Raw genomic sequence first — 25,428 nt, 5'->3', positions numbered from 1 at the left:
TATGGCAACAATAAGTTGTAAGATGATACCTAGTCACATCTGAGATGTGAATCAACTGCACCGATTGGTCAATCGCCAGTATGTGCCCTTGGGCCTCATTTGTCCCCTTTGAAATGACCTGTTGAGATCATTCAATGCAACAGCTGAGGCTCTCTGGCCTATAAAGGATCCACCTCATACCACTATTTCCGTAATATAAGGCTATGTTATTGTTTTTTGAAAAAAGTACCATACAATATTTGCACATCCCTATCACCTCTGTACGCATAGGAAAATGATCCCTTTATTGTGTGTGTGTTGGGTGGGTGTCTGAGGAATGTTTTACTGCGTTTCAGCTTGCAGAGGTATCACCACCCTTCCCATGGCCACCTGGATCCTGTCTAGGGAAGAAAAAGAAGAATGACGTTATTACATGGCCTTCAAGAGCTACATGACTGCTGAGGTGACATTACGGACCCCTTATAGGGTTTGTGGCATTCCTTGTGTATTTGTTTCCCGTATGTTGCACTTTGTTTCTCCTTTGTACTTGTGACACTATTTGAGGTTTTAACGCCTATCTCTATTAGGTGTGACTGGCAACTGCAGTGGGTTGAATCCTACTAGTTCAGTGTTTCCCAACTCCAGGCAGGGGTAGAGTAGCCATTTTTTGTGGTAGCCCTGGAGAGGCACAGCTGATTGAAAGAGTTGAATCAGGTGCAACAACAACAACAAGTAGAACAACACCAATCAATGTGAAGAGTGGGACATCACAGTTGGGCCTTGTGTTCAACATAGCTCAGTATTTGAGTGTGTTTCCCGCGCATGTAAGTAAGTAGCTTTGATTTCTTCTTCCTCCATTGTTCCCTAGAACGAACGCCCTGCCCTCCCCTTTGCAGCAGAGGCCAGGCAAAAGCGCGCGCTTTCTGTGCCACTGGCTTCAATCAGGTCCACCAAACGCAGATAATAAGAGCACCCGAGCACCGAAAATTACGTCATTAATTCACTTGAACTCAGCTAGCGAACACACGATGTCTGGAAGAGGTAAAGGCGGCAAGGGACTCGGAAAAGGAGGCGCTAAGCGTCACCGTAAGGTTCTCCGCGATAACATCCAGGGAATCACCAAGCCCGCCATTCGCCGTCTGGCTCGCCGTGGCGGCGTGAAGCGTATCTCCGGGCTGATCTACGAGGAGACCCGCGGTGTCCTGAAGGTGTTCCTTGAGAACGTGATCCGTGACGCCGTCACCTACACCGAGCACGCCAAGAGGAAGACCGTTACGGCCATGGACGTGGTCTACGCTCTGAAACGCCAGGGACGCACCCTGTACGGTTTCGGCGGTTAAACGCACTCTTCTCGGAACGTCAACATCCCGACTTGAACCCAAAGGCTCTTTTAAGAGCCACCCACATCCGCTTCAAAAGGGTCAAATCCATTATCGTAGGAAACCATGAGCCACTCTTGAGTGGACAGGGAGGGAGTATTCGTGACAGGAGGCTATGTTCAGTGCAGGCTTTGCCTACAGTCGTATTAAACCATGAGCCACTCTTGAGTGGACAGGGAGGGAGTGTTCATGACAGGAGGGAGGCTATGTTCAGTGCAGGCTTTGCGTACAGTCGTATTACGAGACACCCGAAATAAAGGCACCACGGCTGGGAAATCCCCACCAAGTACCAAAAAGGGGAGCCTTATTTTTGGCCATTGTAGGACTTTTTTGGAAACACACCATTCCCCACCAGTGACAGAGCATAGGCTATGGTCTTTGTTAGGGAAGCAAGCCTCTGAGTGGAAGGCTCTTATGCGCGCTCAGCTCCACTGGGCAAATGGCAGGGGCGCCTATGAGAAAGCAGGGGTGTGTCCACGGCCGGCGAATTAGCTTAGCTTCGTCTTCATAAGAGGGAAAGGGCTCTCCACCCCCTCATTCGTTTGTGAGAAGCAGCGAGACATCAGCATCATGCCCGAGCCAGCAAAGTCCGCGCCCAAGAAGGGCTCCAAGAAAGCCGTCACCAAGACCGCAGGGAAAGGCGGCAAGAAACGCCGAAAGTCGAGGAAGGAGAGCTACGCCATTTACGTGTACAAAGTCCTGAAGCAGGTCCACCCCGATACCGGCATCTCCTCCAAGGCCATGGGAATCATGAACTCGTTCGTGAACGACATCTTCGAGCGTATCGCCGGAGAGTCGTCTCGCCTGGCCCACTACAACAAGCGTTCCACCATCACCTCCAGGGAGATCCAGACCGCAGTGCGCCTGCTGCTCCCCGGAGAGCTGGCCAAGCACGCAGTGTCCGAGGGCACCAAGGCCGTGACCAAGTACACCAGCTCCAAGTAAACAGCCCATTTGGAGTGCTGTAGTAACCCAAAGGCTCTTTTAAGAGCCACCCAACCTGTCAGTGAAAAAAGCAAATCCATATATGTGTGTGTGTGTGTGGAGGACATGTCAAAAAGGGGGGAGAGGGAATAAATGATGCTGACATGAACAGGGTAGGAATGTGTGCATGGCAGTATAACACAGTGAGTGGGATTCCACTCGTGCTCCGATGACTGGAGCCTGTGTAACAGTATAACTTTAGGCCGAACCAGGGACCCTCTGCACACATCATCAACAACAGTCTCAGAGCAAGTGACGTCACCGATTGAAACTAGCCGTTTCACATCCCTTACACACACCTGTACAAGAGGGAGGAGGAGAGAGAAGAAGAGGCTCCAAATCTCTCTCTCTAGGCCTATATCAGGGCGGACAAGCACATGGGGCGCCAGCCTCCATAGCGCCGGCCGCACAGCCAGACACCAAGACCCACAGACACAAAGACCGGCACGAGTGAGTCACGCTGCGGAGTCAAGCGAGGAAGGACTGCGAGAAGGCCACAAGCCTATCTCTCTCTCTCTCTCTCTCTCTCTCTCTCTGACACGCTTTTGAAAGAGACACACAGACAGAGAGAGAGACTACCTAGCACAAGAAAACACACAGGCTCCAAATCCAACTAATAAACTCATACTAATAAAACATCACACACACACACACACAAAGTGCAAGTAAGCATGTCGTTGGACAGTGTATTATTTCTCGTTTGCCTCCTGGACACATGACGAATACAACGTGAAACTAGTCTCAGCCAGGCCTCACAAGTGCATGTGTTTTAAGGTCCCCAAAAGAGCTCTCCTTTAAAACACCAAGGAGCACATCAGGGGACGCCAAACCATTTGATTCCCTTGCCAGACATCTCGGCTCACTCCACAATCAATGGTGCTCGCAATCGGATGCACTTTTAGGCCATTTAGGAGACAAATAGCACAGGAAAAGCAGTGCGCACCGCTCCACCCGACAGTCGAACGGTGAGGTTTTGAGCGAGTCGCAGCAAAATGCACGGGGCTTCTGCAGCCCACATGACTTTATTCTGAACGGACACAAGTCTGCTCGCTGGGCCGTTCGCTTTTGGGCCAAAAACGCGGCTCCGTCGGTGACTTTTGGCCCGATATTGGCGACCAGAAAACACAAGTGAAAGAGCATTTGGCCAGCCCGGAGAAGCCGAGCTGGGTGGCTTGAGTCTACATGGTTCTCATGTCGCGTTTAAGGCCAGCCCCCTGCACGGTGTGGAGCTTCAATAGCGCAGAGCAGCGTCTACAGCAAAGTACTCCTCCTCACAGACTACCGTAGTGTTGTAAGTGTGTGTGTTTACCGGACCGAACGACAGACATGGCAGAAGTCGCACCAGCACCCGCCGCCGCCGCGCCGGCCAAGGCACCCAAGAAGAAGGCAGCAGCCAAGCCCAAGAAAGCGGGACCCAGCGTAGGCGAGCTCATCGTCAAGGCGGTGTCCGCCTCCAAGGAGAGGAGCGGCGTGTCCCTGGCCGCGCTCAAGAAGTCTCTGGCGGCAGGCGGCTACGACGTGGAGAAGAACAACTCCCGTGTCAAGATCGCCGTCAAGAGCCTCGTCACCAAGGGCACCCTGGTCCAGACTAAGGGCACCGGTGCTTCCGGCTCCTTCAAGCTCAACAAGAAGGCCGTCGAGGCAAAGAAGCCCGCCAAGAAAGCCGCAGCCCCCAAAGCTAAGAAGGTGGCCGCCAAGAAGCCCGCCGCCGCCAAGAAGCCCAAGAAGGTAGCAGCCAAGAAGGCCGTGGCCGCAAAGAAGTCCCCCAAGAAGGCCAAGAAGCCCGCTACACCCAAAAAGGCCGCCAAGAGCCCAAAGAAGGTGAAGAAGCCCGCCGCAGCGGCCAAGAAAGCGGCCAAGAGCCCCAAGAAGGCTACCAAGGCAGCGAAGCCCAAAGCCGCCAAGCCCAAGGCGGCCAAGGCCAAGAAGGCAGCCCCCAAGAAGAAGTAAACCTATTACAAACAGTGTTCTTTCTACTCGACACATGTTGTTACCACAAAAGGCTCTTTTAAGAGCCACCCACCTCTTTCCATAAAAGCGCATGTCATTCCATTCCACCTACCTACCCGTGGTGCAAAAGAAATGAAATGAATGACTTTTACGCACCACATTTTGGAGTGGCTAAATGGCTTTACATTTGTCACTCAAGAGTGCAGCACCCTCACCAGTCAACATTGTTGTGATGTGTTAGAATTGGCATGTCACATTGATCCTGATAATAATAAGCATACATACTATAGTGGGTTGGACAGCAGCCATTTGTATTATGAGCCACTCTCGAATTGATTGATACATGTTTCAGTGATTTGAGTTGTCACTTTGGCGCTCCCGCCAACGTGAAAAAGTAACAAAAGTCGGAGGGAAACAGAGTAGCCTAGCCCTCGTCACTCTGCTGCCTGCCTGCCTGCGGGCGGGTGGGTGGGGGCGGGCTTAGGGCTGACTGCCTGTCTGTCTGTCCCTCCCTCACTCCAATTGGATAAGGCCACACCGGTCCGGTGGCCAATCGATGGCTTTTGTGGCGAGGTATAAGTAAGACTCTCGAGGTGGCCAGCGGCTCATTCAGACTTTCTGTGACATACTGAAGCTACCAATATGAGCGGAAGAGGCAAAACCGGAGGCAAGGCCAGGGCGAAGGCAAAGACACGTTCATCCCGTGCCGGGCTCCAGTTCCCCGTGGGCCGTGTGCACAGGCTGCTGCGTAAAGGCAACTACGCCGAGCGTGTGGGCGCTGGCGCACCAGTGTACCTGGCCGCAGTGCTCGAGTACCTGACTGCTGAGATCCTGGAGTTGGCCGGAAACGCTGCCCGTGACAACAAGAAGACTCGTATCATCCCCCGTCACCTGCAGCTGGCAGTCCGTAACGACGAGGAGCTGAACAAACTGCTTGGCGGCGTGACCATCGCGCAGGGTGGTGTTCTGCCCAACATCCAGGCAGTGCTGCTCCCCAAGAAGACTGAGAAGGCCGTCAAAGCCAAGTAAAATCGCTGGTGCGGCTGCAACTTGACTACTCAACCCCCAAAGGCTCTTTTAAGAGCCAACCACCTAGCTCAACAAAAGCGCAAAGTGTCCTTTCTATGCCTGGCCAATTATTTGGCGTGTTAGATACACACACATATAGACGGCACCGTATCAAGTGCCCACATGAGGCCTAAATGAAGGATAACAACTAGTAGGCTAGAATGAGAGCATTATTGCGCGTCAAGTGTAACGTTGCTCGCGGCCCTAACAAAAGACCCAAGCGCGCCTCGGCGAGGGTGGGGGTTGCATTTTGGGGCGGCACGGAGAGGCCGAGCCTCCCGTCCAATGGGCGGCGGAGGAGGCCTCCGCAACGGGCCAATCAGGGCGGTGCGGAGATGGTGACCAATGAGCAGACGCCGCTGCCGGCTTTATAAACTTCACATAGGCATTTTGAGGCTATACTCCGACTGTGAAAGAAGGAAGCTAGCTAGCGCCATGGCCAGAACCAAGCAAACCGCTCGCAAATCCACCGGTGGCAAAGCACCCAGGAAGCAGCTCGCCACCAAGGCTGCGCGCAAGAGCGCCCCGGCCACCGGCGGCGTGAAGAAGCCTCACCGTTACAGGCCCGGCACCGTGGCTCTTAGAGAGATCCGTCGTTACCAGAAGTCCACTGAGCTGCTGATCCGCAAACTGCCTTTCCAGCGCCTGGTGCGAGAAATTGCCCAGGACTTTAAGACCGACCTGCGCTTCCAGAGTTCCGCAGTGATGGCCCTGCAGGAGGCAAGCGAGGCTTACCTGGTCGGCCTGTTCGAGGACACCAACCTGTGCGCCATCCACGCCAAGAGGGTGACCATCATGCCCAAGGACATCCAGCTGGCCCGTCGTATTCGCGGAGAGCGCGCATAAACGATGACCTGATCTCCAAAATCCCCCAAAGGCTCTTTTAAGAGCCACCTCCATATTTCAGTCAAAAAGGCACAATTGTTCCATTTGTACACGCCCCTTTCCCACCGTGTATGTTCCCTGTTCTCGAGTCACTACAGACCGTGGTTCGATTCCAGGCTGTATCACCACCGGCCGTGATTGTAAATAAGAGTTGGTTCTTAACTGACTTGAGTCGTTTCAATAACGCTCTCTTATATGTGATTAGATGTATGCCTAGAGTAGAAGAGGGGAAAAATACACTAGCAGTAATGAGTGATAGTAATGATATAGGGCAAAAAGTGTCAAAAATGGTCACTATGTAGCTAAGAACAACTGACTTTGAAAGTGCCGCTGATGAGATGGGAAAAGTTTACCGTGGAGCACGGAGGCCATCTAGTGGTTAAACGCTGGTACTGTCAGCGTGTGAGCACGTCATAGTGGCTCCCTATTGGTATTTGATCTTCAGGCCAGCGTTTCCCAAACTCGGTCCTCGGGTCCCCAAGTGGGGCACGTTGTGTTTTTTCGATTCCAATTGCTCTTGGAATGTAACATGCTAGAGTCTGTCTATTCCTTTGTGAAAATGGCCATTCAATGATTTCTGGCCCATGTGACATTCCTCGATGGCCCCAAAAATCCATGTTTTGATCCGATCATTACAACGTTAGCTGTGTGCACCCCATAATTCATGCGACTGACTAAGCTATTGAAAGTAAAATGATATATCTCTGTCCGGCGCAAGTGAAAGGTGGTCGAAAAAAAGTAGAGTAGAGTCGTGTGTCTTTGGCGTGATTTGAAGTCGACTTCTGATGTGGGATTTAGTTCATTTTTCCAAGAAGATTTGCTGAGGAATCGAAACCCCTTGACCAAATGATACGACAAAGTAAAGGCCCTAAATACAGGCTGCCAGTTAAATGCAGCAATGACACGGCTAAAGTGTGTCATCTCAGGACAAAAGAGCAGGAATTGTCTGCTGTTGCATCTTCACTCATGAGACATGTAATAGCGGAGCTCCGTGGTGCTGAAAAAGACAGCGCCCCTGGCCATTTGCCAAGGCCTATTTCCCGTTGGAGGGATTTTTGACATGCTATAGGCACAGTTCAGTACACCCCTCATCCTGTAATTGGTCCCAGAATCATCCACTTGATTCCCGACCACCAACCGATTGTCGGGGTGCATTGGTGTAAAATGTGGTCGTCGAGATCAAGTTCTATAGGCTACATGGGGTACTGGCATCTGTACCTTTTTTTTTTTTTAGCTACCTACACCAGTAGGGGAGCTTACAGATAAAGAGTGCACTAGGCTAGAGAGAAAAGTACCATTCCGTTTTTCATAAAGTAGGTCAATGTAACTTACTCTCTTTTGATACTTGAGAAACATAGATTCACATGACGTCCAAATCTGCAAGAGACAAAAGCAGCAGAAAATCAGCAGGTGAAGAAAAGGGTTAAGTGAACATGATTTAAGAGCAGTCAAATGAAGTAATAGTGACATAGATTGTAAGAAATGAAATGTACCATGTGAACATTGCATTGTGGCTTTAGAAGAGCATGTATTTGTAGATGAATGACAGATTAGCTTTGGTGACAAAGTAACTGTATAATTTGAGGTACTCTACATGAGCATGTGTTTGCCTATTTGATGATCTGTTGTAGTTAATGTTTGATTTTGAGCACATACTTGTTGTGACAATTGCATCAGGTTGAGGGAGAAATGGTCTGTGTGGCCATTGTGAGTGGCACTTCTGATCCAGCAGGTGGTGTTAAGATCCCTCCCTATGTGGCTTTGAATGATGAGCCAGTGTTGGCAAAATGACTTGTGCTCCAGCGGGTGGCGGTGAAATGCCTCCCTATCTATATGACTTGCCCTATTCCTTTGACATTGTTCACTTGATTGGAGATGATTCCGGTCTTCTTCATGAGCACTCCTGCATGTCTTCCTTCCTGTCTTGCCATGTGGGTTCCACGGAGGTGTGTGTTTTTGTTAGATATCACTGGGCACATTCCTAACGTGGAGGTGGTTTGCATAGCTCATGTCATGTGGATATATAAAGTATTGTATTGTAAGGTATGTTAGTCTACGGACGGTCTGACATTGCTCGTCCATATATTGATGTATTCCAATTGCATTTGGGTGTATTGTGTGGAATGTTGGAACATGGTTAGATCTTACTGTGCTGTTGGAGCTAGTAACACAAGCATTTCCCGACATCTGCTAAACAGGTGTATGTATATCTCTCTAGTCACCCCCAAAACCAATTCTTTCTTTGGCCGCCTCTCCTTCCAGTTCTCTGCTGCCAATGACTGGAACGAACTACAAAAATCTCTGAAACTGGAAACACTTATCTCCCTCACTAGCTTTAAGCACCAACTGTCAGAGCAGCTCACAGATTACTGCACCTGTACATAGCCCACCTATAATTTAGGCCAAACAACTACCTCTTTCCCTACTGTATTTAATGAATGTATTTATTTTGCTCCTTTGCACCCCATTATTTTTATTTCTACTTTGCACATGTCTTCCATTGCAAATGTACCATTCCAGTGTTTTACTTGCTATATTGTATTTACTTTGCCACCATGGGCTTTTTTTGCCTTTACCTCCCTTATCTCACCTCATTTGCTCACATCGTATATAGACTTGTTTATACTGTATTATTGACTGTATGTTTGTTTTACTCCATGTGTAAGTCTGTGTCGTTGTATGTGTCGAACTGCTTTGCTTAATCTTGGCCAGGTCGCAATTGTAAATGAGAACTTGTTCTCAACTTGCCTACCTGGTGAAATAAATAAAAATAAAAATTTAAAAAAATGTGTCTATTTGATTAGGATTAGGACTTTTCCTCTATGTGTCGCACTTCCATTTCCACTTTATGTCCCCGTTAGGGAGCTGTCATTTATGCTGCAGGCTAATTACTACCAATGTCATTGTGGTCCAAGTTCAACTCCTAGCCTATAGGGTGTGGTAACAGGCCCTCTGTTATTTGTTGTTGTACTCTGCATGTGAAGTATCTGCACTGTAGCCTATAGAGGAACTAAGCCCTTGATAATAGGGGAACGCAAGCTGTTGAACACAAACTCCCAGTCCTATGATGTTGCTCTGTGAAGGAGGTTAGCTTTTCAGCATTCAATTCCTGGCAGCCTTCTTCGCCCTGGTTGATTTGTGAATGTGAGTGATTCGAGAATGTTTGGCTTGGGTATCCAAGGTGTTTGAGATTGTTGAGGACCAGTGTTCCGAGGGGCTGACTGTGACATCATAAAGCGGAATGTAGTTAGCGTGCTGTTTGAGGGATTCCAATTCAGTCCGTTGCGGCCTTCCAGGCAGTGCAGTTGTGCTTCAAGTGTGCTCTCTGTGTGATGACTTGTTGTGCCTACACGGAGTACAGCTACGAACGGACGTGACATTTGGGGTAAGCCTAAGCCTTTTCGTAACCTTAACCTATTTCTTCTAACTTGCTATGACAAAGTGCTTTGATGACACTAGCTGCATCCCAGCTAGTTGAACGCTTGTCAGTCATTCTCCTAAAAGGCAACCTCTGTTGCTCGATGTACTAAACCGAGGGCCGGCAGCCACTAAGTGCACGTAAGAGACAATTATGGCAACAATAAGTTGTAAGATGATACCTAGTCACATCTGAGATGTGAATCAACTGCACCGATTGGTCAATCGCCAGTATGTGCCCTTGGGCCTCATTTGTCCCCTTTGAAATGACCTGTTGAGATCATTCAATGCAACAGCTGAGGCTCTCTGGCCTATAAAGGATCCACCTCATACCACTATTTCCGTAATATAAGGCTATGTTATTGTTTTTTGAAAAAAGTACCATACAATATTTGCACATCCCTATCACCTCTGTACGCATAGGAAAATGATCCCTTTATTGTGTGTGTGTTGGGTGGGTGTCTGAGGAATGTTTTACTGCGTTTCAGCTTGCAGAGGTATCACCACCCTTCCCATGGCCACCTGGATCCTGTCTAGGGAAGAAAAAGAAGAATGACGTTATTACATGGCCTTCAAGAGCTACATGACTGCTGAGGTGACATTACGGACCCCTTATAGGGTTTGTGGCATTCCTTGTGTATTTGTTTCCCGTATGTTGCACTTTGTTTCTCCTTTGTACTTGTGACACTATTTGAGGTTTTAACGCCTATCTCTATTAGGTGTGACTGGCAACTGCAGTGGGTTGAATCCTACTAGTTCAGTGTTTCCCAACTCCAGGCAGGGGTAGAGTAGCCATTTTTTGTGGTAGCCCTGGAGAGGCACAGCTGATTGAAAGAGTTGAATCAGGTGCAACAACAACAACAAGTAGAACAACACCAATCAATGTGAAGAGTGGGACATCACAGTTGGGCCTTGTGTTCAACATAGCTCAGTATTTGAGTGTGTTTCCCGCGCATGTAAGTAAGTAGCTTTGATTTCTTCTTCCTCCATTGTTCCCTAGAACGAACGCCCTGCCCTCCCCTTTGCAGCAGAGGCCAGGCAAAAGCGCGCGCTTTCTGTGCCACTGGCTTCAATCAGGTCCACCAAACGCAGATAATAAGAGCACCCGAGCACCGAAAATTACGTCATTAATTCACTTGAACTCAGCTAGCGAACACACGATGTCTGGAAGAGGTAAAGGCGGCAAGGGACTCGGAAAAGGAGGCGCTAAGCGTCACCGTAAGGTTCTCCGCGATAACATCCAGGGAATCACCAAGCCCGCCATTCGCCGTCTGGCTCGCCGTGGCGGCGTGAAGCGTATCTCCGGGCTGATCTACGAGGAGACCCGCGGTGTCCTGAAGGTGTTCCTTGAGAACGTGATCCGTGACGCCGTCACCTACACCGAGCACGCCAAGAGGAAGACCGTTACGGCCATGGACGTGGTCTACGCTCTGAAACGCCAGGGACGCACCCTGTACGGTTTCGGCGGTTAAACGCACTCTTCTCGGAACGTCAACATCCCGACTTGAACCCAAAGGCTCTTTTAAGAGCCACCCACATCCGCTTCAAAAGGGTCAAATCCATTATCGTAGGAAACCATGAGCCACTCTTGAGTGGACAGGGAGGGAGTATTCGTGACAGGAGGCTATGTTCAGTGCAGGCTTTGCCTACAGTCGTATTAAACCATGAGCCACTCTTGAGTGGACAGGGAGGGAGTGTTCATGACAGGAGGGAGGCTATGTTCAGTGCAGGCTTTGCGTACAGTCGTATTACGAGACACCCGAAATAAAGGCACCACGGCTGGGAAATCCCCACCAAGTACCAAAAAGGGGAGCCTTATTTTTGGCCATTGTAGGACTTTTTTGGAAACACACCATTCCCCACCAGTGACAGAGCATAGGCTATGGTCTTTGTTAGGGAAGCAAGCCTCTGAGTGGAAGGCTCTTATGCGCGCTCAGCTCCACTGGGCAAATGGCAGGGGCGCCTATGAGAAAGCAGGGGTGTGTCCACGGCCGGCGAATTAGCTTAGCTTCGTCTTCATAAGAGGGAAAGGGCTCTCCACCCCCTCATTCGTTTGTGAGAAGCAGCGAGACATCAGCATCATGCCCGAGCCAGCAAAGTCCGCGCCCAAGAAGGGCTCCAAGAAAGCCGTCACCAAGACCGCAGGGAAAGGCGGCAAGAAACGCCGAAAGTCGAGGAAGGAGAGCTACGCCATTTACGTGTACAAAGTCCTGAAGCAGGTCCACCCCGATACCGGCATCTCCTCCAAGGCCATGGGAATCATGAACTCGTTCGTGAACGACATCTTCGAGCGTATCGCCGGAGAGTCGTCTCGCCTGGCCCACTACAACAAGCGTTCCACCATCACCTCCAGGGAGATCCAGACCGCAGTGCGCCTGCTGCTCCCCGGAGAGCTGGCCAAGCACGCAGTGTCCGAGGGCACCAAGGCCGTGACCAAGTACACCAGCTCCAAGTAAACAGCCCATTTGGAGTGCTGTAGTAACCCAAAGGCTCTTTTAAGAGCCACCCAACCTGTCAGTGAAAAAAGCAAATCCATATATGTGTGTGTGTGTGTGGAGGACATGTCAAAAAGGGGGGAGAGGGAATAAATGATGCTGACATGAACAGGGTAGGAATGTGTGCATGGCAGTATAACACAGTGAGTGGGATTCCACTCGTGCTCCGATGACTGGAGCCTGTGTAACAGTATAACTTTAGGCCGAACCAGGGACCCTCTGCACACATCATCAACAACAGTCTCAGAGCAAGTGACGTCACCGATTGAAACTAGCCGTTTCACATCCCTTACACACACCTGTACAAGAGGGAGGAGGAGAGAGAAGAAGAGGCTCCAAATCTCTCTCTCTAGGCCTATATCAGGGCGGACAAGCACATGGGGCGCCAGCCTCCATAGCGCCGGCCGCACAGCCAGACACCAAGACCCACAGACACAAAGACCGGCACGAGTGAGTCACGCTGCGGAGTCAAGCGAGGAAGGACTGCGATCTCTCTCTCTCTGCCTGCTCAGAGACAAGGTGAGCTCAACTACTTTGGCCCTTCACGTCAAAGTACGTGCCGCTTTTCTAACTCCTCTATGCCTATGACTTAACACCACTACAGGTGGAACCACTTCTGAGCTACACCATCCACCAAAGACACCTCTACTAGACTGTATAGACTTCTTTGCAGTGGTTTTATGTCTTTTCCTTTTTCAACGCGTATGTCTCCCATGGATTAGTTCACCATTTCACTAACTCCTACCCTGTAACTCACCTCTGGAGCACCAACCCGTTTCACCTGCATTTGCTCATTATCCCTCTCTAATCATGGAATCGTTTAGGTGTGACACAACAGGTGGGTGTAATTAATTATCAGGTAGAGCTAAACATTCTGTTGCCTCCCAATCTCTTGGGTTAACCATTTCTTACCCCTGACATATTTTCTCTTACTATTAACTTTTTGGTTTTGGGGGCATTAAAACCTAGCTTTTTTGCTATTTACACACTGAATGTTTAACTTTTCACCCATGTCCTAGCGCTTTTGCCAATGCCTGGTTAACATCTAACCCTAGATGCTGTTGTAAGTAGTACTGTCTGATTATACTACATAAAATGGCTACATCTCCCTTTGTCTGTTTGAGAATACCTTGATGCTTCGTAAAGTATTTTATTGATTCTATACTACTAAGCTACAGATCAATGCCACCAAATATTATTGAGACATCAATACCCTATTTATTTTAACTTTTCAATAATAGTTACAGCAAGAGTAGGGAGATCCCCAGGATGGAAGAGTTTACTACTCTTTGCCTGATCTGCCTTCAATCACTTGAGATAATTTCCCATGACAAATAACCACCGTATCTATACCAACTTAAATTACTTCTCACCGTCCCCATGAAACTCTCATAGAAGATTTCCCATCCTATCCTACCTGGGGAACCGAACAAATGCTTAGTAAATAGTAGGCTAACACTCCTTTACTTTCCTTTCACATTTGATGGAATACTTTTCTGTTTACACACCATCACATATACACCTTTTCTAAGCATGATTAACCTACCATTTCACATTCATTACCTCCACATGGTGAACACCTGCCAGCCTGAAACAGTTGCCTCTTTTGCTTGAAAGTCTATTTCCCAATGACTCATGAGAGTAGTATTTTGGAGCTGCACATTAGTTACATATTTTCTTCAAATGTATCTGTGACATTTTAGATCATTGTCAAGTTTCATGAACAAAACCATCATTCATGTAGGACACCACCTGAAAACCTCAATATGGCATTAATACAAACCTGAGCTGATTGAAGACAATACCAATTAGTGGGGTGAGGGGACATTTTACCCTGTCTGTGTAAATGCAGCTCTAGAGCGCAAATGCTTGAAAGCTCAGTTAAGATTTCACCTTTACTTTTACAGTCCAGTCAGTGAAGACCTGATAGCATCCTTTTTCACCCAACCAGATTACCATTTCTAATCTATTCACACAACTACACACAGTGGTGTGAACACCTGCAAGTAATTTGCCTGAAAGACCTGGACGTAACTTCACAAGTGCACTTCTTCATAAAATGCCTTCTCAACAACCAGCACACTTCACTGGGTAACTTTATCCCAGTATGGTAAGTTATAGGCTTTTGAAATAGCATGAGCCCAATGTGACCTTTCATGTATTTATCATTCTTATTTACTCACTACTTCATATAAGCTTGATATGGCTTGTATTCAAGTAGCCTGAACTATAACTTGTGCCTATTATGGCCTTTAAAACACAGTTGCCTAATTTATGATAGATCATAATACTGACCATGCCAACAAGGCACTTTAACAGTCTTCAAACTGCCTAACAATTGATATGTGGGTACAAGAGGTTCACAGTAGGCTTTGGTGTAGCAAGTGGAGTGTTACCCAAAAATCAGTCACATGCTAGTGTCAATATACTACATGAAGGATAAATGACACGTTAATGCAGTCAATATCAATCATATTGTAGTTGCAAAAGTATATTACATAAACAAATGTATACTTCAAATTAGCTTCCCCACCACTCTTGCGAAACAGTATATTACCGTTTCTTTTCTGGCTTGCTCAGGCACAATCTTTGAAACTATAGGCTATTTCTTTTTTCATCTCTACACACTAACAACCAAAACATTATACATCTCTTGCTAAAACAATCCATTCTTGCTAAACTCTTCAACCTCTTCACAAAAAAGTGTTTTTGCATCCATACAGTAAACACAAACCATCATTTGAATCAGCACACAAAGCACCACCTACGCACTGATCATATAAATTTACAAACACAGGTTTTTCCTGTGTGCAGGGCATAGCAGTTTGAAAGGAAGTTTTCTAATACATGTTGCAAACCGAAATAAACACAGGTATCAAAATGTGTAAATTATGGATGTGTATTCCAAACATAACACACTCAATACCAATAATTTCCCCAGTGTTCTAACAATCCTAAAACAACAACCGCAATAGGAAAAAAACCAAAACATTTGTGCTATCAAACAAATAAGTTACATATCTTTTCATACATCTCGCCACCTTTGTCAGTCCGACAAGAAGACTTCACCACGTCACATGCGATGTCTGGAGCGATGCATTGTGGAAAATATCACCTGAAGTGTCGTATCCAGCCCTGGCATTACACCTAATCGATATCTACACAAGCCTCCTCTATTGCCTGTAGAAGGGGCATGCGCTGGTGGGGCTGGCAATCGTACACCTTCCAACGCCATACAGAAAATATTTCTTCATTACCCATTGTAAGGGTTTAGGATTCCATGATGGTGAAGAATGCCATTTTAACTAATAGCCACACACATTATGTTGCCACCATGTTATAACGGGACATTGATGATGACATGGTGTCAGATTATGTTTTTGCCACCGCACCTTGTTTTTCTAACCTGCCTTGTCAACATATATTGGCTCATGATGCACTGCATCTTGCTTCTAGCTCCATGACTCTCTGAAAGAGACCAGGCAAAACTATGTAGCACAGTAGACAGGGATCATTCAATATAATGTAGCACCGTACACTTCCAGATCCAGTACCAATGATAGGATAGTATAGCTTCATATCTCCGTTTTTTTACACAGTCAGAGTTTATTTCGTAATGGACTCTGTACAGCTGCTTCATCTTAACTCAATTGCGTTTCAGTAGACGAGACAGTGCAGAGAAACTCGCTCTGTTAACATATTTACTGTTAAGGCTGCAAAAGCACAGAGTACTCTCATCATCAGTGAGAGTTTGGGTGAGCTGATGCTGTAACCCAAAATTATTTTCTGTCAACTATTTGACCTGTATCAAATACACTGACAGTCAAGCTGAAGATGACACGATTAAAGAGAAACCAACACATACATGTACACAGAAGGCCCATAGTCCAGAGCTCACAAACTACACTCTGGACCTCAAACCAAGTTCAACTGCATTTGTTCATTGTTCCCCTCTAATCAGGGACTTATTTTGACTTGGGACACCGGGTGGGTGGAATTCATTATCCGGTAGAACAGAACCTGCAGCCTCCAAACCTCGTAGGGTAAGATTTGAATACCCCTGGTCTATAGGCTATGCGATCACAACGCAACAGCAGGTGGACTTACGGTGCTCGGAAACCTACAATGGGAACACATCCTGAGACTACAACTCAATCTATCAGTTTGATGCCTCTATCTTAAGCTATCTTGTTGAGAGTAGAGAGGTGATTAGCTCTAAAAGGCTGTGTGGAGGGCCTTTATTTTATGGCTGACTACTATGTGTGGACTGACCATTTATGACCTGTGGGTATACAATCCTATGAGGACAAGGTCTATGAAAAGCTATTGGCAAAGGACCTTTCGTTTAGTTACTACAATATTTCCTTTGAAAATATCATTTTTAATGGATTAAAAACATTGGAATTTAATATTTTATTACATTATTGGCAAGTTCAACATGTCAATGTTGCATGCCATGTATTATCTAACCCAGTAAGCAAACCAAGCTACTGTGCTGTATCCTCTTGCTTCTATATTGCTTTGGCTCCACTGATGTGGCGCTGCTGACTCACTGTCTTCAGTCGGTAAGTTCAACTCTCCCCTAAAACACTCCTAACACTTATGTCCTCTGATAGCATGCAATCCCTACACTACCCTCTCACTACTAAGCTTTATGGCTGACAGTTTCTATAGTGTTTTGCTGCGTAGACTTGTCATATGTTAGATTAGATGAATGTATTACTGAATTAGCATTATAATGTAAATTAACACCATATCATTTCCTGTGTTTTTGCCTGCTTCATTGGTTCTGTTTGAAATGATTATTTATCTGTTCTCTACTCAGCTTGAGTCTGTCTTACTAACCCACTCTGAATGTTTGGCAAAGAAAATACTAGCTTTCCTACTGTAAGCATTTGAAACAGGGCTGGGGTCAATTTCAATTGAAGGCATTTCAAAAATGTCCATTTCAAAGACATTGAAAAACTTTGGGAATAAATAGCTTCTACTTCTGTAGTCAATATTCCATCCAGTTTCCTCCCTCAAAATGCATACCAAATGAATCCCAAACATTACTAATAAACCTTTAAAAAAACAAGTCGTTTATCATCAACGTTTATCATCAAACTTTAGGTATCCTAATACGCAAATGATACCGGTGTCGTGTCTTTACTATCATTAACTGAAGACTTTTAGTTTTTATCAAAGATTCTCTGTAATTAGTATTACACCATTAAACTGATTAATCATGTAACTAATTAACTAGGAAGTCGGGGCACCAAGGAAAATATTCTGATTACAAAGTTATAATTTTCCTAATATAACTTTTCAGATATTTTCATATCTGATCAATAGTCTTCTGAATTAATGATTTATTTATTTTACCTCACATTAGTCTCATTCCAAACGTCGTCAATCGTTGGTTATCTGCACAAACCCAGTCTTCACTATGAGTCAGCCATACATCCATTTTCTTAAATTATTTATTAACTAACTAAACAATCACAGAAGTGCACACACAAACAAAGTAAATATGGTTGCAAGAAATTGTAGGAGAATGTGCCCTAGTGGGCTAAACCGGCATGGCGGCTTGTTAGACAAAAGGGAAGTGGGGGTCGACTGAGATAAGACAACACACAGTTGATAATTATAACCATTGAAATGCTAATCCTTTGCACATGAACGCTCACTTATTTGGGAACAATTGCAATCAATATATATATTTACGCTCAGTGTGTCATTGGGATCTCTGCTGAAAAGTTTGTTTCTTTTGTAGAATTGTCCATCTCTCTCTCTGGTTAGAATAGTTAGTTCAGAGTGACATTCATTCATGTCGTTATGGATAGATGTTTAGGCGGTTGTCGTTCTTTGCGTTCAATGATACCGAATTCCTAGCTGCAGACTAGTAATTAATATCAAAGACTTGTTCTTATTCTGTCGGTATCGATAGACTAAAAGTTTAACCATGTGGTATGGTTCAAAGATTCAGCAGTCTGGTCTGCAACCTTTGTCCTCTCGTAATTGAGGGAAACGTGGTCTGTTGAGAAATTCTCAAAGTTGGGGTTTTATTCGGGGGCTGCAGAAAAGGGCCTGTCCCAGGATGCCCGGCCCTAACTGGGCTCATTGGTGGTCCTCTGATTTAGTTAACCTCAAAAGGGAATTGGAGTTTCCTTCATTAAACAGTCCAAAATCACATTGCACAATTTTACAAACAGTATCATCCTCACTCATTCATCTTATACAACAATTAGATGTAAACCTCATATCTGAGCCTATTATATAAACAGCGTTATGGTAATGTGGCCGCACCTACTTCCATGAGCCCCCCAAAATTACACCAAACGGACCAGTTCGTAGCTGGATTCTTCACCGATCTTTTATACCTTCTCCAGAACATAAATGTGATTCGGACCTGAAGTTCTGTGAGGTGGAAGAAATTCCTTTGTTCTCTATGAAAATTCACTATGTCTCTATACTGTGGCCATGAGGAGATAATCTCCTCCCGGAATTTACGACCTCTCTGACCACAGCAGCCTAGTTGTAGGAGACAGAGAGAGGGGGATGGTACTCGCTGTACCCAAAGAGGGCAACTTCATGACACCGAAGTAAAATAAGAAAGAACGCTCTTTCCTCCACTCGCTTGGAAACACTACAGCCAAAATGGGAGTCACCTACAAAAACTACAATTTATGGGTAATTTTTCAAAAAAACTGCCTGAAACTCTTTCTAAAGACTGTTGACATCTAGTGGAAGCCCTAGGAACTGCAATTTTGGAGAACTTGGCCTTATAATTATAGTACTAGCCATTGAAAACAGTGGTAAGGTGAAATTGTTTTTTGGGGGGGATGGTTTGTCCTCGGGGTGTTGCCTGCCACATCAGTTATGTTATACTCACAGACATAATTTTAACAGTTTTAGAAAACATTCCAAAGTTTCTATCTAAATCTACCAATTATATGCATATCCTAGCTTCTGGGCCTGAGTGACAGGCAGTTTATTTTGGGCATGCTTTTGGGCACACCCCCTATCCCAAAGAAGTTTTAAGCAGACCCCCAAAGTGCCTGTGACCAAGAACACTAAGCTAACTTTCCTAAATGACTACTGACTTGTAGTACTCACGTCTGTAGCCATAAAGTGCTTTGAAAGGCTGGTCATGGCTCATATCAACACCATCATCCCAGAAACCCTAGACCCACTCCAATTTGCATACCGCCCCAACAGATCCACAGACGATGCAGTCTCTATTGCACTCCACACTGCCCTTTCCCACATGGACAAAAGGAACACCAATGTGAGAATGCTGTTAATTGACTACAGCTCAGCGTTCAACACCATAGTGCCCTCAAAGCTCATCACTAAGCTAAGGACTCGGGGACTTAACGCCTCCCTCTGCAACTGGATCCTGGACCTCCTGACGGGCCACCTCCAGGTGGTAAGGGTAGGTAACAACACACACGCCACGCTGATCCTCAACATGGGCCCCTCGGGTGCGTGCTCAGCCCTCTCCTGTACTCCCTGTTCACTCATGACTGCACTGCCAGGCACGACTCCAACACCATCATTACATTTGCCTATGACACAACAGTGGTAGGCCTGGTCACCGACAACAACGACACAGCCTATAGGGAGGAGGTCAGAGACCTGGCCGTGTGGTGCAAGGACAACAACCTCTCCATCAACGTGATGAAGACAAAGGAGATGATTGTGGACTACAGTAAAAAGAGGACCGAGCACACCGCCATTCTCATCGACGGGGCTGCAGTGGAGCAGGTTGAGCGCTCAAGTTCCTTGGTATCCACATCACCAACAAACTAACATGGTCGAAGCACACCGTGACAGTCGTGAATGGGGCATGACAAAACCTATTCCCCCTCAGTAGACTGAAAAGATTTGGCATGGGTCCTCAGATCCTCAAAAGGTTCTACAGCTGCACCATCGAGAGCATCCTGACTGGTTGCATCACTGCCTTTATACCAGGCAGTGTCAGAGAAAGGCCCTACAAATTGTCAAAGACTTCAGCCACCCTAATCATAAACTGTTCTCTCTGCTACCACACGGCAAGCAGTACCGGCGCGCCAAGTCTAGGACCAAGAGGCTTCTAAGCAGCTTCTTCCCCCAAGCCAAAAAACTCATGAACATCTTGTCAAATGGCTACCCAGACTATTCGCATTGCCCCCCCCCCCCCCCCCCCCCCCCCCCCCCGCCATGACGACTCTGCTCTGCTCTACCTGCATGTGGTGGAAAGTACATGCATTCTGGGAGTTGCTAATCTTCTTCTTCTATGGTATAATGCCATTCTCAAAATGTAAATGTGCATTCCACCACCAACTGTGCAGGTGGATATAAGGATCCCAAAAAAGGAAAACATTTGGCTAAAACTAAATAAAAGATTTGTATAAACTACCAAAAAATAAATTAACTAAACAAAATCAACCTGCTTTTCTGTAAAACATATTCTAATCAGGTCCCTAAACAAGCTCAGAAGTATCCTGTGAGGGCGGGACATTTCCTAGCAACAAAAGGCTTTGTAGTGCTTTTGCCATGAATGAAGTCTTTCCCAAAAACTTCTCACCAGCAGATATAATGATATCCAGCTTATTGGACTTCTTAGACACTTGTGCTGTAAAATTAATCAATGTGCCTATAAATGCAACAAAATCCATCATGAGTGTATCCAGATCACCCGATTGACTTAAAACACTAGCAACTGGTTGCAATGCATCCACTTCCATATCTTCAATATTGTTGCCTCTTGCCCCTTCGACTCTCTTCGCCACCTCAACATAGGAGATCAGCTGAATTTTCCATTCATACATACTTCAATATCATACTTCTCCCATCTGCAAACATTTGACAAGTGACCATATAATTTACCATTTCATTACTGTAATGTTTTGGACACATGCTCTCACCGCATGCCTCACACATCCACGCTTCACATATTCAGGTAGAGTCTCCTCAACAATAATATAATACCTTCCTTCCATTTACCATACAGGTCAGACAACGTACACGGACCACTCCTGAGATTTTCTGACTAAGCTACTCATCATCTATATCCAACGAAACTCAAGCTTTAACTCCTTTGCCTGTTCCAAAGATCAATAAATGTTACTTGTGACATGGACAATTTTGCCAGATCCAGTGCACGCTTCTTCTGTTCTTCATCAATATATTTAACCAAAATAACGCCTCTTCTAGTTTCCCGCTGCTTTCTTCAAGTCCTCGATATTACAAATGGATTTCCCAAATTGATCTCCTTGACAAAAAACACAGCCCAAGAAGAAATGCATTATTCGGACTAGTCCGTGTCTTCTACTACAACTTTCGCTTGTTTTGTTCCGTTCTTTGATTTCACTATGTTACATTCATTATCACACACTTCACTTGCCACACTTTCGGATTCAAACACCGTTGCCGTTTCCTCCTCAAAGTCGTAAATTGTGACTGGATGAATGTGTGGTCAAAATGTATATTGTTGCTCAAATGTTTTACAGATCGTATCATAAAAGTAGCCATAAAACATACGTGGCAGATTTTGAGACACAACATACTAGGCAGATTTTTTGTGGTCGCTTGTCCCAGAAAACCCCTAACTAGTCGCTAATGTTTATGTTTAAGATTAGATATCAGATGTAAGATTACAGCTCGTGTTCACTAGCACGCGGTAAATTGCTGTGTGCCGCTTAGGCCGCCCGGGGTGGCTTGCTATTTTATTTATTTTACCTTTATTTAATCAGGTAGGCCAGTTGAGAACAAGTTCTCATTTACAACTGTGACCTGGCTAAGATAAAGCAAGGCAGTGTGACAAAAACAACAGAGTTACACATGGGATAAACAAACGTACAGTCAATAACACAATAGAAAAATCTGTATACAGTGTGTGCAAATATAGTAAGGAGGTAAGGCTATAAATAGGCCAATAGTGGCAAAGTAATTATAATTTAGCAATTTATACTGGAGTAATATATGTACAGATGAGGATGGGCAAGTAGAAGTACCGATGTGCAAAAGAGCAGAAAAACCTAAACAAATATGGCGATGAGGTAGGTAGTAGGTTATCCAGGCTATCCGGGCTAAAGCGTCTGGTGTCTGAGCTAAAGGTAAAGACCGCTAGCAGTGGCTAACAATAACTAAATAGCAAGTAGCTAATTAGCTGGCCAGCTGTTGATGTAGATTCCAATTATAAGGTCTAAAAAAATAGAATATCCGTGAGGCGGGTTGCAGGAAGGAATATTTAATTCGAACATGGAAAAAATTAATTTAAATATAATGAAATGTATACTTAAAAAATGATAGACAATATTTACATGGGACAAAAACAAACACGTCTTACTGCTGCACCATCTTGGTGTATTTATACAGTGGGGCAAAAAAGTACACTGCTCAAAAAAATAAAGGGAACACTTAAACAACACAATGTAACTCCAAGTCAATCACACTTCTGTGAAATCAAACTGTCCACTTAGGAAGCAACACTGATTGACCATAAATGTCACATGCTGTTGTGCAAATGGAATAGGCAACAGGTGGAAATTATAGGCAATTAGCAAGACACCCCCAATAAAGGAGTGGTTCTGCAGGTGGGGACCACAGACCACTTCTCAGTTCCTATGCTTCCTGGCTGATGTTCTGGTCACTTTTGAATGCTGGCGGTGCTTTCACTCTAGTGGTAGCATGAGACGGATTCTACAACCCACACAAGTGGCTCAGGTAGTGCAGCTCATCCAGGATGGCACATCATTGCGAGCTGTGGCAAGAAGGTTTGCTGTGTCTGTCAGCGTAGTGTCCAGAGCATGGAGGCGCTACCAGGAGACAGGCCAGTACATCAGGAGACGTGGAGGAGGCCGTAGGAGGGCAACAACCCAGCAGCAGGACCGCTACCTCCGCCTTTGTGCAAGGAGGAGCAGGAGGAGCACTGCCAGAGCCCTGCAAAATGACCTCCAGCAGGCCACAAATGTGCATGTGTCTGCTCAAACGGTCAGAAACAGACTCCAGCAGGGTGGTATGAGGGCCCGACGTCCACAGGTGGGGGTTCTGCTTACAGCCCAACACCGTGCAGGACGTTTGGCATTTGCCAGAGAACACCAAGATTGGCAAATTCGTCACTTGTGCCCTGTGCTCTTCACAGATGAACGCAGGTTCACACTGAGCACATGTGACAGACGTGACAGTCTGGAGACGCCGTGGACAACGTTCTGCTGCCTGCAACATCCTCCAGCATAACCGGTTTGGCGATGGGTCAGTCATGGTGTGGAGTGGCATTTCTGTGGGGGGCCGCACAGCCCTCCATGTGCTCGCCAGAGGTAGCCTGACTGCCATTAGGTACCGAGATGAGATCCTCAGACCCCTTGCGAGACCATATGCTGGTGCGGTTGGCCCTGGGTTCCTCCTAATGCATGACAATGCTAGACCTCATATGTTTGGAGTGTGTCAGCAGTTCCTGCAAGAGGAAGGAATTGATGCTATGGACTGGCCCGCCCGTTCCCCAGACCTGAATCCAATTGAGCACATCTGGGACATCATGTCTCACTCCATCCACCAACGCCACGTTGCACCACAGACTGTCCAGGAGTTGGCGGATGCTTTAGTCCAGGTCTGGGAGGAGATCCCTCAGGAGACCATCCGCCACCTCATCAGGAGCATGCCCAGGCATTGTAGGGAGGTCATACAGGCACGTGGAGGCCACACACACTACTGAGCCTCATTTTGACTTGTTTTAAGGACATTACATCAAAGTTGGATCAGCCTGTAGTGTGGTTTTCCACTTTAATTTTGAGTGTGACTCCAAATCCAGACCTCCATGGGTTGATAAATTTGATTTCCATTGATAATTTTTGTGTGATTTTGTTGTCAGCACATTCAACTATGAAAATAAAAAAGTATTTAATACGAATATTTCATTCATTCAGATCTAGGATGTGTTATTTTTAGTGTTCCCTTTATTTTTTTGAGCAGTGTATTTTAGTCAGCCACCAATTGTGCAAGTTCTCCCACTTAAAAAGATGAGAGAGGTCTGTTCATCATAGGTATACTTCAACTATGACAGACAAAATGAGAAAAAAAATCCAGAAAATCACATTGTAGGATTTTTTAATGAATTTATTTGCAAATTATGGTGGAAAATAAGTATTTGGTCAATAACAAAAGTTTATCTCAATACTTTGTTATATACCCTTTGTTTGCAATGACAGAGGTCAAACGTTTACTGTAAGTCTTCACAAGGTTTTCACACACTGTTGCTGGTATTTTGGCCCATTTCTCCATGCAGATCTCCTCTAGAGCAGTGATGTTTTGGGGCTGTTGCTGGGCAACACGGACTTTCAACTCCCTCCAAAGATTTTCTATGGGGTTGAGATCTGGAGACTGGCTAGGCCACTCCAGGATCTTGAAATGCTTCTTACGAAGCCACTCCTTCGTTGACCGGGCCGTGTGTTTGGGATCATTGTCATGCTGAAAGACCCAGCCATGTTTCATCTTCAATGTCCTTGCTGATGGAAGGAGGTTTTCACTCAAAATCTCACGATACACGGCCCCATTCATTCTTTCCTTTACACGGATCAGTCGGTCCCTCTGTAGAAAAACAGCCCCAAAGCATATTGTTTCCACCCCCATGCTTCACAGTAGGTATGGTGTTCTTTGGATGCAACTCAGCATTCTTTGTCCTCCAAACATGACGAGTTGAGTTTTTACCAAAAAGTTATATTTTGGTTTCATCTGACCATATGACATTCTCCCAATCTTCTTCTGGATCATCCAAATGCTCTCTAGCAATCTTCAGATGGGCCTGGACATGTACTGGCTTAAGCAGGGGGACACGTCTGGCACTGCAGGATTTGAGTCCCTGGTGGCGTAGTGTGTTACTGATGGTAGGCTTTGTTACTTTGGTCCCAGCTCTCTGCAGGTCATTCACTAGGTCCCCACGTGTGGTTCTGGGATATTTGCTCACCGTTCTTGTGATCATTTTGACCCCACGGGGTAAGATCTTGCGTGGAGCCCCAGATCGAGGGAGATTATCAGTGGTCTTGTTTGTCTTCCATTTCCTAATAATTGCTCCCACAGTTGATTTCTTCAAACCAAGCTGCTTACCTATTGCAGATTCAGTCTTCCCAGCCTGGTGCAGGTCTACAATTTTGTTTCTGGTGTCCTTTGACAGCTCTTTGGTCTTGGCCATAGTGGAGTTTGGAGTGTGACTGTTTGAGGTTGTGGACAGGTGTCTTTTATACTGATAACAAGTTCAAACAGGTGCCATTAATACAGGTAATGAGTGGAGGGCAGAGGAGCCTCTTAAA

General features: G+C 46.0%; 3 protein-coding genes across 3 annotated transcripts; all 3 read left to right on the top strand.

Moving 5' to 3' along the window:
* The first annotated feature begins 433 nt into the window (after positions 1 to 433).
* LOC110493831 lies at positions 434 to 11,195 on the top strand. Its single transcript, XM_036949836.1, has 5 exons — positions 434 to 1,300; positions 2,056 to 2,066; positions 3,102 to 3,108; positions 5,777 to 6,126; positions 10,809 to 11,195. Exons 1-5 carry the CDS (start codon positions 1,008 to 1,010, stop codon positions 11,132 to 11,134), a joined length of 987 nt encoding a protein of 328 aa, XP_036805731.1. The 5' UTR covers positions 434 to 1,007; the 3' UTR covers positions 11,135 to 11,195.
* On the top strand, positions 3,522 to 5,379 carry LOC118940408 (histone H1). The gene has a single exon (XM_036949827.1). The coding sequence runs from the start codon at positions 3,669 to 3,671 to the stop codon at positions 4,290 to 4,292; it is 624 nt and encodes a 207-aa protein (XP_036805722.1). The 5' UTR covers positions 3,522 to 3,668; the 3' UTR covers positions 4,293 to 5,379.
* Positions 11,196 to 11,743: 548 nt separating the features above from the next.
* LOC118940118 (histone H2B) lies at positions 11,744 to 12,118 on the top strand. The gene has a single exon (XM_036948374.1). The coding sequence runs from the start codon at positions 11,744 to 11,746 to the stop codon at positions 12,116 to 12,118; it is 375 nt and encodes a 124-aa protein (XP_036804269.1).
* Positions 12,119 to 25,428: the final 13,310 nt, after the last annotated feature.

Source organism: Oncorhynchus mykiss, chromosome 17 (genome assembly GCF_013265735.2).
Source record: "Oncorhynchus mykiss isolate Arlee chromosome 17, USDA_OmykA_1.1, whole genome shotgun sequence".
Classification (NCBI taxonomy): Eukaryota; Metazoa; Chordata; class Actinopteri; order Salmoniformes; family Salmonidae; genus Oncorhynchus; species Oncorhynchus mykiss.
Note: the sequence above shows the minus strand (reverse complement) of the source record. Positions and strands in the feature narration are given on the sequence as shown.

Coding starts and splice junctions, on each gene's coding strand:
- LOC110493831 (XM_036949836.1), top strand. CDS start 1,008: ATGTCTGGAAGAGGTAAAGGCGGCAAGGGACTCGGAAAAGGAGGCGCT. Junction 6,127..10,808: donor GTTCGAGGACACCAACCTGT/GCGCCATCCACG, acceptor ACTTGAACTCAG/CTAGCGAACACACGATGTCT.
- LOC118940408 (XM_036949827.1), top strand. CDS start 3,669: ATGGCAGAAGTCGCACCAGCACCCGCCGCCGCCGCGCCGGCCAAGGCA.
- LOC118940118 (XM_036948374.1), top strand. CDS start 11,744: ATGCCCGAGCCAGCAAAGTCCGCGCCCAAGAAGGGCTCCAAGAAAGCC.